Source organism: Salvia splendens, chromosome 6, assembly GCF_004379255.2.
Source record: "Salvia splendens isolate huo1 chromosome 6, SspV2, whole genome shotgun sequence".
NCBI lineage: Eukaryota > Viridiplantae > Streptophyta > Magnoliopsida > Lamiales > Lamiaceae > Salvia > Salvia splendens.
Genome location: NC_056037.1, coordinates 6,797,534 through 6,811,416, shown reverse-complemented (window position 1 = coordinate 6,811,416; position 13,883 = coordinate 6,797,534). Strand labels below are relative to the sequence as shown.

The 13,883-nt window shown below is 36.0% G+C and overlaps 3 protein-coding genes across 5 annotated transcripts; all 3 read left to right on the top strand.

Annotated features, from left to right (window-relative positions):
- On the top strand, window positions 1–2,053 carry LOC121809281 (cyclin-U1-1-like). 3 transcript variants are annotated; one of them, XM_042209815.1, is made up of 3 exons: window positions 1–452; window positions 811–1,482; window positions 1,674–1,815. In XM_042209815.1, the coding sequence occupies exons 1-2, from the start codon at window positions 73–75 to the stop codon at window positions 1,457–1,459; spliced, it is 1,029 nt and encodes a 342-aa protein (XP_042065749.1). In that variant the 5' UTR covers window positions 1–72; the 3' UTR covers window positions 1,460–1,482; window positions 1,674–1,815. The 3 variants fall into 3 exon arrangements, with proteins under 3 accessions (XP_042065749.1, XP_042065750.1, XP_042065748.1); XM_042209816.1 differs by lacking the exon at window positions 811–1,482 and having other exon boundaries at window positions 1,674–2,053; XM_042209814.1 differs by having other exon boundaries at window positions 811–1,816.
- Window positions 2,054–4,426: 2,373 nt separating this feature from the next.
- Window positions 4,427–9,131, top strand: LOC121808293 (peroxisome biogenesis protein 22-like). The gene is made up of 9 exons (XM_042208702.1): window positions 4,427–4,671; window positions 5,263–5,499; window positions 5,651–5,698; window positions 6,022–6,078; window positions 6,165–6,266; window positions 7,066–7,131; window positions 7,434–7,535; window positions 8,349–8,466; window positions 8,547–9,131. Exons 1-8 carry the CDS (start codon window positions 4,579–4,581, stop codon window positions 8,451–8,453), a joined length of 810 nt encoding a protein of 269 aa, XP_042064636.1. The 5' UTR covers window positions 4,427–4,578; the 3' UTR covers window positions 8,454–8,466; window positions 8,547–9,131.
- Window positions 9,132–9,948: 817 nt separating this feature from the next.
- Window positions 9,949–13,488, top strand: LOC121808292 (traB domain-containing protein-like). Its single transcript, XM_042208701.1, has 9 exons — window positions 9,949–10,382; window positions 10,707–10,754; window positions 11,368–11,427; window positions 12,106–12,189; window positions 12,294–12,398; window positions 12,598–12,711; window positions 12,792–12,892; window positions 12,973–13,084; window positions 13,159–13,488. Exons 1-9 carry the CDS (start codon window positions 10,005–10,007, stop codon window positions 13,291–13,293), a joined length of 1,137 nt encoding a protein of 378 aa, XP_042064635.1. The 5' UTR covers window positions 9,949–10,004; the 3' UTR covers window positions 13,294–13,488.
- Window positions 13,489–13,883: the final 395 nt, after the last annotated feature.

Genomic DNA, 13,883 nt, shown 5'->3' with positions numbered 1-13,883 from the left:
AATCAAATTCCACACCACAGCCGATAAAAACCGCAAAAATGCCCCCAGCGCCGCCTCACAACGCCACTGTAGATGTTATCCGGCGGAGATCGGCGGCACCACCAGCCGCGGCTGACGGAGCCGAGCAGCTACGACGCATCAACCACTCCGAGAGTCCTCACCGTCCTCTCCTGCGTTCTGGAGAAGCTCGTCGCTCGGAACGATCAATTGAGCGGCGGCGGCGGGAAGAGCCTGAGCGCGTTCCACGGCGTGCGATCACCGGCGATCGGGCTGGATAAGTACGTGGAGCGGATCTACAAGTACACCAGCTGCAGTCCGTCGTGCTTCGTGGTGGCGTTCGTGTACATCGATCGGCTGCTCCACCGCTATCCGGATTCGCTCGTGGTTTCGCTCAATGTTCATCGCTTGCTCGTCACCAGCGTCATGATTGCTTCCAAAATTCTCGATGATGAGTCAGTTTTCGTATTCCCTTACTACATTATTTTGGTGCGAATTTTGCGATAAATTATCAAATCGAGCTCATTATTAGTACTATTATTATTATTATTATTATTATTATTATTATCACTATTAATTTGGTTTTGATTGTTAAGTTGTTCAAAACCTAGTACTAGTAAAATGAAAATCAGTGGTATAATTTTCTCTTGTACATAAATTTTTAATTGATTAGCATAAAAATATAAGGGCCTGTTCAAGTTGCTTGACATGAGCAGAAATGGGCTTATATCTTGGACTTGATGGGTGTTCAAGATACTTGTTTAAGCCTACTGAAGCCCGTTGTTATTTTTCGGGCCCGCACTGTTCACTCAGGTCTCCTCTTAAACCAATTCAGCCGAAGGAGATGCTATATCATTTCTTGTCTCGAAATTCGGATCCAGTAATGGATGGAGATTACCAATTTACCCATCTCTTCCCTCTTTCATCGTTCCGCCGCTCCATTCTTCAACCCCACAAAAATCCCCACACCACCTCATCGATAAATCTTCTCCAAGACCATCACCAAAAGAATTTCCTCAAACCAACCCCTCCTCTCCTTCCTCTTCCTCCCTGCAACGCGTCCCTTGCAATTGTTAGGGTTTCGCCCGATTTCGCAACCCTTCTGGGGTTGCAGCAGAAATTAACCCCATCTCGGAATAATGGATTCTTGAATATGTTGAAATTGATGCAGAAGATAGCCTTGCAATTGTATGTTGCAGCCGAGAGAGGTGCAAGCCCTAGCTCTGGTGTCTCAGGAATTGGGGATTCTACAATTAGTGATGGTGGAGCAGGGGAAAGTGAACTTGGTGGAGATTTGAGGGAGGATTTGGGGGGTAATAGCGAATTGGGTAGTAGGGGAAGGAGGATTGAGGAGATTTTGAAGGAGCTAAGGCCAACTGCAATACATGTTGAGGATATATCTTATCAGCATGCCGGCCATTCCGGGGTGGCCGGTAGCGATGGAGAGACGCATTTCAATTGAGGGCAGAGTTGGAATTGCATATGGTGGGTATTATTAAAAAAAATTGACAAACAAAATAAAATTAGTATTTCCGGAAGCATTCCTATAAGCTTGAACACAATGAACTCAAGGATTAAAACCATGACGGAATAGTGCCAAAACCGGATCAGATTAAATTGAGCATATATCATGTCAGCCAACTTGAACAGCCCCTAAATGTAGTATGATATTGCAGACACTACACCAATGCATTCTACGCTCGAGTTGGAGGGGTGAGCAATCCGGAATTGAATAAACTAGAATTAGAGCTACTGTTTTTGTTAGATTTTGAGGTGACTGTCAGCTCTCGAGTCTTTGAGAGCTATTGCCAGCACTTGGAGAAGGAGATGCTATGCAATGAGAGGCTGCCGGGGATAACCATCTCTCTTGATGACGTCACTGAGATTCCCGTCGAAGACCCACCAACTCCACCACCCATCTTAGTCGACTCTTAGTTGGAGTACATTTCATTTTATTTTCTTCTTTTTGCATAATTTGTAAAAAAATATGCCATATGTTTTCAATTGAGTTGATTAATTTTTATATGTTTCTATCAATATATTTAATCAAATAAAAGTTTAGTGATGTTCTTGAAACATGTGTATTAATGAAATATTAAGATTATGAATATTTTGGTTAAATTTCAAACTCGTGCTATGTATTTAGGAAGGATTAATTATTATGAATAGGAGCTAATTCAATGCGATATGAATGGGTGGATCGGTACGGTATACCGTACCGACCGTGCCATACCGCATACCGTACCGGAAAGTACGGTATGACAAAATTCAATACCGATACCGTACCGAATTTTCGGTATACCGTTCGGTATGATATTTTTTGATACCGTTATCATACCGTTATTACGGTATACCGAAAAAAAACATATTGTGTCCAAAATATTTAAAATAACAATTCAAGTGTTCTACTATTTAAAAAAGCCCAAAATAATAAATCTTCATCACAATCAAATCTTGTTCATAGCATTCAAATTAATAAAACTTCAACATTCAAATCTAAAACAATTTATTAAGTCATAATCAACAACATTATCTTCATTTCTTGCAACCACGTTGTCTTCATTTCTCAAAATTCACAAAAAATCATTGAAGATGACCCTGCATTTGATAACCTTTATTAATAGTCGAGCATAATCACAATACACAAACAACCAAACCAAAAGAAATGTATGGAGTGTAACATCCATATATCAAAACACTTAATTATTGCAACGTAAACTTGCTCATGCAGTTATAACTGAACAGTTAATTCATATTTTCACAGATTTAAAATGCTTTTTAATTTTAAGTCTGATATTTAAATGTCAAGACAATTTATTAAAATGTCAACACAAATATGTGTTGAAATTTTAATATGATCGTATTGACATTTTTAAGAAAATGTAGCATTTAAACGCACTCTTGTGGCTATGTGGGGTTAATATGATTGAAAAAAGTATAATCCAAAGTAAGAGGATGTCGAATATTCTTTTGTTTATCATTTCACAACTTTTATTTCGCATAATGAAATAAATATAAAGAAATTAAAATGACCCGTGCATCGCACGGGCGTGACACTAGTTAGTAATTTAAATTGGACATTTATTTCTCTTTAAGAATTAAGAATGACTGATCAGTATCCTATTTATTCATCCTTCAATTTAAGTAGTATATAAAATAAGATAGCATACAATGAATTAAACACTAATTAAATAATTTGATTCATTTTCAGCTGCACATATTTTTAATTGACATTTTATGAAGTGGAACGAATAATAAAACAAAAATTTTAATTACTTTGTATATCTGGAATATGACATTACACAAAGAATCATATACTAAATGGTGTGAGTTAATACAAATTCTTTCAAATGTGCTCTGTTTAAACATATTCCCGATATCGTATTTCCAATCTTCTCTCGGTGTTATGTGCTATTGTATTTATTATATTTAATAGGATGGGTTGATAAAAAAATAATTCAGGTTAATTTTGAATTTGTTTGAATAAATTATCATTTGAATGTTTAATTTTATTGTATTAATTGATGTATTAATTTTTTTTAATATAATATATATATAAATGTAATATATATTACAACATATTTAATATTAATATATATATATATATATATATAAAATAATCTATCGGTATACCGGTATACCGTGGATTCGATATATACCGAAGTTTCGGTATACCGTGGATTCGGTATACCACGGTATACCGCGGTATAGAAAAATTGATACCGTTACCATACCGAAACACTGCGGTACGGTATCATACCGTACCGGAAACTGCGGTATACCGAAAAATCGGTATTTTCGATATTTTTCCGGTACGGTAAGTCCGGTATTACGGTATTTCGGTATAATTTCCCACCCCTAGATATGATAATTCTTAATATTTTTAGAATGTTATGACTATAATACTATTAGTACTACTTTTTTTTTTAATATTCTCAGGTTTTCGAGTTATAAATTGTAGTAGTAAGTATGATTTTATAAATTAAAGTAATTTTATTTTATAACAAGAATTTATTAAGAACGGAACCACTACTCACACACTATTCTATAAGACTAATTTATACCCACTGCAAGGTCAAAGAATAAACAGCATTTATATGATATTTGAAACCAATTCTTCAAAGAGTAGCATTACTTGTTATGAGTATAAAATGTCGTCATACTTCGATTCCCACTTTGAGCTAGTCCTCATTAACTGTTTAACTAGTATACTAAGTTCCCTTATTTTTTGGGATTGTGATTAGAGAAAAAGAAAAAAAAGCAAAAACTACATAGGAACAAACAAAAAGAACATTACTATAATAAAATCTTATAAACAAAATAAATATATATACAATAAAACTTGTGTAAGAGTGACTGGTGATCTCACCATTCACCAAAGTATGTGTCTAATAAAAGGATAAAACATATTTTACGAGAAAAATTACAAAACCAAATTAAACAACTAACAAATTGACCCCACTCGATCTGCTCTCCTTCGCCTCTGTGCAATAAATTCTTCTGCTACAGCCTCCAAATGCAACTTAGCAAAGAGGGCTTCAATCGGTTTCTGATCAATTGGTAAATCGCCGCGAAATCGTGATGGCTGAAAATTCCAAGGACGATCTTCTGCAGTTGATCAAACGTGTTGGAGCTTTCCTCTCTCTCAAGTTTTCCAATTTCCCCCGCGACATGGTGCGTTTGATGCTCTCTCATCTAATTTTCATTTTATTGTTTGTTACCCTCCCTGTTTCTCCTTGACCTTTTTTTTGCTAATTATCGAGCATCGTTTTGTTCAGTGCTGATTCTTTTGATTTATCGATTTTCACGTACGAATTTGTGGTTCGAGCCATCTTCTTTTGGGGCTATTTTCCAATATTGGATGATGTTGTAAACTGCGAAGTGAGGAATGAGGATCACTTAATTTTAATTTTATTAAATTAAATGTATTAGAGTTCCTGAATTTGGCAGGTTTTTTTAGGAAACTAAATTTGATAGCTGGAAGAGTATTTTTATCGATTTATATTAAAATTGGATCAGTTAATTTTATCATGTATAAAAATGACTAAATTTGATATTCTTTCCAAGGAAACTAAATTTGATAGTTGGAGGACTGTTTTTTTATTGATTATCAGTTGATTTTATGTACTAAAAATGACTAAATTTGATAGCTGGAGAGTGTTTTTATTGATAACTTTTAAAACTGGGAGCTGAGTTATTGCTTTGGGATTGTTTTGGCTGATAAAAGATGGAATGTTTGGCCAAATGATGTCTAATGTGTTGCAGGATTCACGATCAGTTGGGGCCATTGCAGGGCTAACACTTGCTTTAGTGTTTACTTGGAGATTATTGAGAGTACCTAGTGAACCTCAAAGAAGGCAATCAAAACGGCAAGCTCCGCCAGCAAGTAGTTCTGGTGTTAGTACTGCTGAGACAGTCAATGCTTCGTCCTTGGGGGCTATCAATCCTGCAGGTGATTCGAGAACCCAGAATGTTATCGATGAGTTCTTTCAGCCTGTAAAGGTAGGTTTTTCTTTACTCTTTTTTTTATGGATAAATAAACAGAGTTTTAAAGGCCACATCACGGTGAACTCGAACCCGAGGCACACAATCTTTTGTTTTAGTTATGCATTGTTGGTAAACAGAAAGAGTGACATTTTTCATCCCACTGCAGCCATCCCTCGGACAGATTGTTAGGCAACAATTGAGTGAAGGAAGGAAGGTAATGATTCGAACGCTATATCTTCTGATTTGCGTTGGCAGTGTGACCAATCACTACCCAAATGCAATACAAGGACACATATTCCTGATACAAGAAGAATGTCTTTTTCTATTCTGTGCATTTGATATCTGTTGTGTGCTTACTGAACTTTCAATCATTGGAGTCTTTTTCTAGTTTTCTATGAGCTTTATCTTTGCCTAATTTATTTATGCTTCTTAAAATATGGAGTAATCCAAATGTGGTTCGGGATTTATTAAATACTCGCTCCCATAATCCAATGTAAATCACATTCAACTTTTCTGTCCATTACATGAACTGTGCAGGTAACATGTAGGTTGCTAGGTGTTGTTCTTGAGGAGAGCACTCCCGAGGAACTACAGGTTTGCCTTCATCTTCAAGTCTATAACATGTGAAAATCATGAGTACAAAATTACTGAATCTCGTGGTTAATGGTTTTTGTTTTCAGAAACAAGCAACTGTAAGGTCATCTGTGCTGGAGGTGCTGCTTGAGATCACAAAATTTTGTGATCTTTATCTGATGGAAAGGGTGCTCGACGATGAGAGTGAAGTAAAGCATTTTCTTTTCCTTGTTTACCAGTAATTTATTTTCATATGATGGAGTCTTTTTTCCAGTTGAATGTTGATTTCGTTATCTGTGATAAGTGAAGAACTTCAACCTCTTGCAATCCATCATGCTGATTTACATCTCACTCTTCATGTTTGTTATGGTGTCACTGGAATCATATTTTTGTTCCCAGCTTATGCTTTGTGCTCTTACATCAGATTTGGATGTACTCTTTGTCTCTTCCAGAAACATTTATTTATGGGTTTTTCTTACTATGAAATTTTTACCAGTTTCTGTTATTAATCACTTGAATTTAGTTTCACCCACTTGCTAGATTATATGATGCTTATCTATTGACATCAGAAAATTATCTTTTATCTATAATCTGGTCCTCTGAAACATCTCTATTTATTTGGTTTACTCATTGTGGATTCAAATTTCTGACGACTTGAACAAACAATAAGGATTCTTGAGTTTTTGAAGTTTGATAAAAATGTTTTTATTCTAACTTTCAGAAAAGAGAAAACATAAAACATAAAACAAAAAACAAAAAAAAGTCCTTTTTCAAATAATTTTTTATTGAGACATTTTAGTAGCTTTGCCTTGTGTAGTCAACCATCTTAACTAGAAGAGAAACAATCTCTTCAATCCTATATAAATGGGGAACAAATCACCATGACTCAAAATTTTGTTGTGTGTTGTTCAGTTGTCATTATTTGGCTTATATTTCATTTTATGGGTTTTCTATACATAAAACGCGGTATTTACTCCAAGATCATCAATTAGTTTTTTGTCATTGCAGAAGAAAGTCCTTGTGGCACTGGAAGATGCTGGGGTTTTTACATCAGGTGGCTTAGTCAAAGATAAGGTAATTGTGGGCTTTCAGTTATTTTCTTTTTATATATTGATCCTCTGTGTTATAATCTGGAGACTACTTGATTTAGTGGATTGTCTTTTGGAAGAATTAACATTGGAAGCTGTCAGTTGAAAAAAATGTTATGCGCTTATGTAGCTAAGGAAAATTAATGGCATTTTACGTGCATTAGATAATTGTTAAAAACTCTCCTGTTTTGATTGTAAGCTGACTTTCACTATTGTAGTTAGAAAATATGTTACATTTTTTCATCTGCCTAGTGCCTACATGTTGCTTTAACTTCAGTGAGCTTGCAGGTTCTTTTCTGCGGCAGGGAGAATGGACGAACATCTTTTGTCAGGCAATTAGAACCAGATTGGCACATAGACTCAAATCCTGAAATCACTACCCAGTTAGCTGTATGTTCTAAACCCTCCTTATCTTTTGTTATCTTCTGTTCTATTTAACATAAGATAAGTATTTAATGAAAGCGGAAGATGTAAATCCATGAGCAAATACAAAGTCGAAACACCTCGTAGTTGCTTGACGTCCTTTTAATTGGTCAGTCTAAAGTAATCTGAGTTTATCGCAATAAGTTAATTAATCAGTTTTGAGTTTTCATCTAAGTTTAATGGAGAAAGGTGATATCTTGTACAATTGTTTTCATAAGTGTTGAGGGTTGAATATCTGTTGTCTTCTCTGCGGAGGTTGTGTTTTTCTTTCTGGTATGTGAGCTGTAATGGGAAAGACAGGAAGACATGTCTTGGCTAATTGAATGTGTACGCCAGGTTTTCTGACTCTTTGTGAAATTCAAGTATATTTGTGATTTTCTGAGACACTGTGAATCCTCGTCATAAACTGTGTATTATGGTTATTGTTTAAACTATGTTCTGCTTTCCTGAGTAAATATTATTAGTGTTATATTATCATCATTGATAATAAATAAATTGTATCCTTTCTGGAAAAGAGGGTGCTGAATTAAAAAAGCCGTGCATTGCTAATCCAACAAAATACACATTTTTTGTAATTCTATTGGAAGAAATGGGTAGATATAACTTTGTAAGGTGGCTTTTATGCTTCATCATTCCTCCACTTCTTTCCTTGAAAATATAGTTTCAAATCATAGCTTGGCATCGAGCTTCTTCTGCTACTTTTATGCTTCATCAATCATGCCCCCACTTGTTTTTTTTGGAGTAGTGTTGAAACTGATCGTCTTCAGTATCATTTTCCAGAGATTCATAAAATATCAGCTTCACATCTCATCTGTGAAGCTCGAACGACCTGCCTCTAATGTCTTTACAGCGCCATCCTTGGAACAATTCTTTGGATGTGTCTGATGTGCAATATAAGGTATTATATTATTTATTTATTTACCTCTTATCCTCATTCTGGGTTGGATGGCAGTTACATTGTTTTTTGATCACCTGCAGTTGCTGAGATCCGGACGGGCGACATTTAATTAAGTAATAGAAGCGACACACCTTATGATACAAACAAGTCCAGAACTTCACCAAAAACTTATTCTTTTTGTCCACAAAGCCTTCAGAAAATCTCGTCTGTGTACTTTTATAGAGTGTATTATTTTTAGAAAACCAGTTGGAATTTTCAACCTTATAACAGTGTAAGCCATTAGGAATTAACCCCTGTTGTATTTCGTGTAACCATCATTTATACCCATTCTGATTGGTGTTGTTTCATCGAGAGGTGAAACCTAATGTCCTCGTCTGATGCAGCAGGAAAGATCAACACCTGCTCTCTGCCATGAGCAAGATCGGCACAAGTGGTTAGAAAGCGTGTTCCCAGGTTATGTGTTTTTTTAAAGTTTATGCGCCTCATGTCCCGTTTCCATTTGTTTGCTTGAGATGGGCCGTTGATTAAGCTCATTATCGACTTTCTTGCTGCTGCTATGTGAATGCTCTTGTAGCATCGAATTGGGAGGTTAACTTGGTTGGAGTTTGAATGTTAAAATGTAGCTCGACTCAACTGCTGTTTTTATGTTAATGGTGGTTGCATGAGTTGTTTTTTCCCCGCATTATACTCCCTCCATCCACAAATAGGATAAAGTTTAGCCAAAAAAGAAAACGACTTAACTAACTACCCCGTGACAACTAAAAAGGAATACGATTCAACTATATTGGTACCGAGGGAGTATGTTATACTCTCTCTCTGTCCCGCTCAAGATGTCCACGTTCTTGACTGGTAAGGGACTTTAAGGGGAGTTTTTAAGTGGAATAAGTAGAGAAAAAAATAGTGGAATATATTTTAATGAGAAGAGAGATATTTATTTTCAAATATAGATAGTGGACATGTTAAATGAGACAAATTAAAAAGGAAAGTTGAACATCTTGAGTACAACTCTGTTGATATTTTTTATTGATGTTATTTTATCATCAGTTGATATTTTTTAACGGTATAGATTATAGTTTGAAGATTAAACAATATTTAGAGTTTGTATTTGATTAGGGTTTGTACAATATTTAATGGTTGTATTTGATTACATTCCACTATATTAATTGTGGTTAAACTAATTGAGAATTAATCATAATTGAAATCGGATTCATATCCAATTGCCGTTTTGAGGTAGAAATCTTGAATGGCAAACATCATTTGGTAACGTAGGATAGTGAGAAATAACAAGAATAGTGATTTCACGATAATCTTGATGTAATTATTTTATTGTACGTCGGAGGATTACACAATTTATGTAAATGGTATGAGTTGGGGAATGAAAAAAGATCAATTTATTCTAAAATATAATCAATTATGTTCTAAAATACAATTAATTTATAGTTTGGGATTTGGTTGGAGATTTGATTCTGATTTTTATTTTCTTTTCTAACAAGAAATACACACTATTTATCCCGAAATTGAAAAACCTCTTACAACTTATGTACGGATTAATCCGAGTCAGTTGTCCAAACCACCTCGCCGCCGCCTCCAGCACCGCCAGCACCAACTCGAAACGGGTGCTCCGACTCAATCCACAGCTCAGATCCGTCGCCGTCTCTCGCCGGCGCGTGATGGATCCTCCGGCTCCCGCGGCGATCGGCGATTTTGTGAACGTCGACAAGGAGGGTAGGATCCCCGGCGAAGACGACGAGGATCTGCCTGAAAATGAGAGCGCGATTAGTGACAGTCACAACGGCTATGAGAGGAGAATTCTGCCGCCGGAGCTCTCGAAGAGTGTGGCTACGCTCACGTGCGAGTCGGCTGCGGACGGCGGCGTCTGCGATGTGTATTTGGTCGGAACCGCTCACGTTTCTACGGTAATAGTATTTTTGATATGTTTGTTTTAAAATTTTCATGATTTTGCACTAGTTAAACTAACCTGATTTCTCTATTTGAAGCTCCTCGTTTTACTATCTCCAATTGTTTTTTCTTTTGATTACTGCTGGGGATTTTGTTGAATCACAATGTCAAGTTAATTGTTCCTCAATCTTCCAAATAAAAGTTCCTCCTTTTGATTACTGCTGGGAAATGTGTTGCTGATTATTCGATTTTCCATTTGTTTTCTTTTTTGTTGCTGATTGTTGGGGTAGAAATTGATGTTAAATCACAGTAGCTTAAGTTAATTGTTATTCAATTTTCAGGAATCTTGCGAAGAAGTTCAGGCTGTGATAGATTTCTTGAAACCACAGGTACTTTACTATCGAAATTTAGAAGCCACTACTTGATAGATTGAATTACATTGTCCTAATCAAAGAAATGCTATTTTAGGTTTGGGAAAATTGCCCAGGAAAATCATGAAACTTGATCAAATTCTAGTCACTTCGGCAAGTTTGAAATCAACCGCTAATATCATCACTTTGACATTTTTCACAATTGTCCCATGGCAAAAACTTTTGGTGGCCTATACATCATTTTAATTTTTTTAATATTTTAAAAAGGAAGATGGAATTTCTATTTGGGTAGAAGTAGTGTCTTAAAAAGAAAAAGGAATGGAAAAGGAAAAGAAAAATATTTATTTTAATAGAAACAATGTCGTTTGAGTGGCCAATGTTTTGTCTCCATTGTTTTTACTGAGTGCCACATTTTACATGATTTTCCCCAAATCTGAAGTCATGGGACAATTGCGAAAAATGTGAAAGTCATGATAATTGGGGGGCTGATTTTTAAACTTGCGAGACTGACCATAATTTGACAAAATTTCATATTTTTTCCAGCAATTTGTCCTTTAGATTTTATGCTATATTATGCCCCATTTTTTCCACTCTACAAAATAGCCATCTTATGTTTATGCATCTATCGCAGGTTGTATTTTTGGAGCTGTGCTCTAGCCGTGTTTCTATTCTTACGCCTCATGACTTCAAGGTTGGCCTGTATTTGTATTCTTTTCTCTCTTTAAAATTAATTGGTTTACATATTAGTGTAAGTGATTAGTTAGAAATAATCAAGAAATGATAGCTCTGGAGCCATACAGTATGCTTTTGCTCAGTTTCTTGAAGATGTACTTTAGAACTGCTTGCATCTTTACTCTATGAACTTAATGTAATACAGCTCAAGATTGGTCTGAGAAGATAATTAGCACTATGAATTCTTTTGAACTTGTTTAAATTCCAAGACGCCACTTAATAAGGTCGCTGAACTCAACTTGGCGCCTTTATTCTCCATGACGTATTCATGAGAGATTCAAGGAAAATGTTGACTAGGGTGTTTGAGGGGTGTTCAAGGCATGTGTGCATGAATTGTGAAGTCATTGTGAAACTAGTTTCTTTTGTGTAATTGCCCTTGTGGAGTTGTCATAGTTGTTCTAGGGATTCTTTGTAAGCATTTATCAAGTGCTTCAAGTGGCATCCTAGGCATGTGTGTATCTCGTCGTACCAGGTTATATGTACCACAAGAGGTCAAATTTGATTTTCAAAACAGCAACTAATGATCTTGACTTGCTACGAACACTTCCCTAATCTGACTTTGTAATGAGGTACCCGATAATGGTTATTTGGAATGCTCATTGTCAACTGGAATTCATATATAAGCCACGCTTTGCAGGTGCCAACTACGGGAGAAATGGTGGACATGTGGAAGAAAAATCAAAATCTGTTTGGGATACTTTACAGCTGGTTTCTTGCTAAGGCATGATTCTCTTTGTCATTATGCTCGCTCTTTTTAACTTGTTCAGCATACTCCACATAAATTTGGCAACTTTATGGTATCTTCCGTAATCTGTCATTTTCTAGGTTGCTAGTCAACTTGAAGTTCTGCCCGGTGCAGAGTTTCGAGTGGCATATGAAGAAGCCATGAAATATGGCGGCAAAGTTATACTAGGCGATCGAGCTGTCCAGGTACTTTTCTGCTTGTTTTTACTAGTAGTATAAGGTAAGATAGAATCCAATTTGGGCAAATTCGCTGCTGCTTCTTCCTCCATTTATTAGTAGCAGCAAGTTGCGTCTCCTTTCAATTTACCATAGGCAGAAAAAACTGTGCACGGATTATTTAAGCTCTTTCTGCCTTTTGAGTTACTAGTTTTTTCTTACTTGGTAGATTACGTTGCGGAGAACATGGACCAAGATGCCTCTTTGGCACAAGATAAAATTACTGTACTCCTTGCTGTTTCAAGCAGTTTTCTTGCCAAGCCCAGAAGATCTTGCGAAGGCGGTAGAGTCTCACTGTATAGATATAGTATCTGCAGAAACGAGTTTGAATGATTTTAAAAGGTGTATTTTCCCTTTGTGTAGCTGAAGGAAATGGATGATGCTGACATGCTAACTCTAGTAATTCAGGAGATGAGCAAGAAGTTTCCTTCTCTTATGGACACCCTTGTCCGTGAGCGCGACCAGTTAGGCTTCTGATACTTTGTAGCAATTCTAACCCTCCTTGTAATATTGCATGTCTTGATTGTTTTCATTCCATATATAGATATATGTCGGCTATGTTGCTAAAAGTAGCTCGTGAGCATAATTCAGTGGTAGCCGTCGTGGGAAAGGGCCACGTACCGGGAATCCAGAAGAACTGGGAACAGCCTGTTGAGGTAAAGATTTTGCCCGACTGTTGCATCCCGTTCCATGTTGTTGAATTGTAACTTTATGCTCTTGAATGTTACAGCTGAAGCAACTGCTGAACATTAACATACCAATTGAAAAAAGATCGATTTCAGTGGTGAAGATACTTAGTTCTGTTGGAGTAACAGTTGCTGGGGTTGCTATAGTTACTGGCATTTATCTCTCCATCAAGAAATAGCATATCATTTCCAACTGGTTGCGCGACGCATTACCCCACACATGGTTTAGGCTTAGGGGTATTCCATGAATTCGAATGGTTTAATCCCCTACGCTTTTACTGTTTCGGATTTTGTTAATCATAATTGTTTCTAACATTTTTAGGGATTTTCAGTAAATATCTCTAATATATGAAGTAAAAACCAAATTTTACCCATGTTGCAGTTTGTTAGGGGAAGGTAAAATCTGAAGTTAGGCACATGAAATAGGTTTAAGTTCCAACAAAAACTACTAATATTTTGAAAATCCCCAATGGCTACTGAACATTCAACAACACTTTCCCTTTTTAGCCATATATTTTTTCGTTGATTTCGTTTATGTATGTTGTTTTAATAAACATTTAAAGTATTTTTGTTTATTCATAAATCAATTTAATTGAAACTATAGTAATTAGAGAATAAAAAAACGAAAAAAGTATGAATAATGTGAATGTTCGACATTTTGATAAAGCATTGTGACTGAGTAGTGTTCAAAAGCATTAATGCTCAACATTTGTGCGAGTAGTCTTAAATTGAACAAGCCTTATACTACTATGAAGAATACAAACATTGA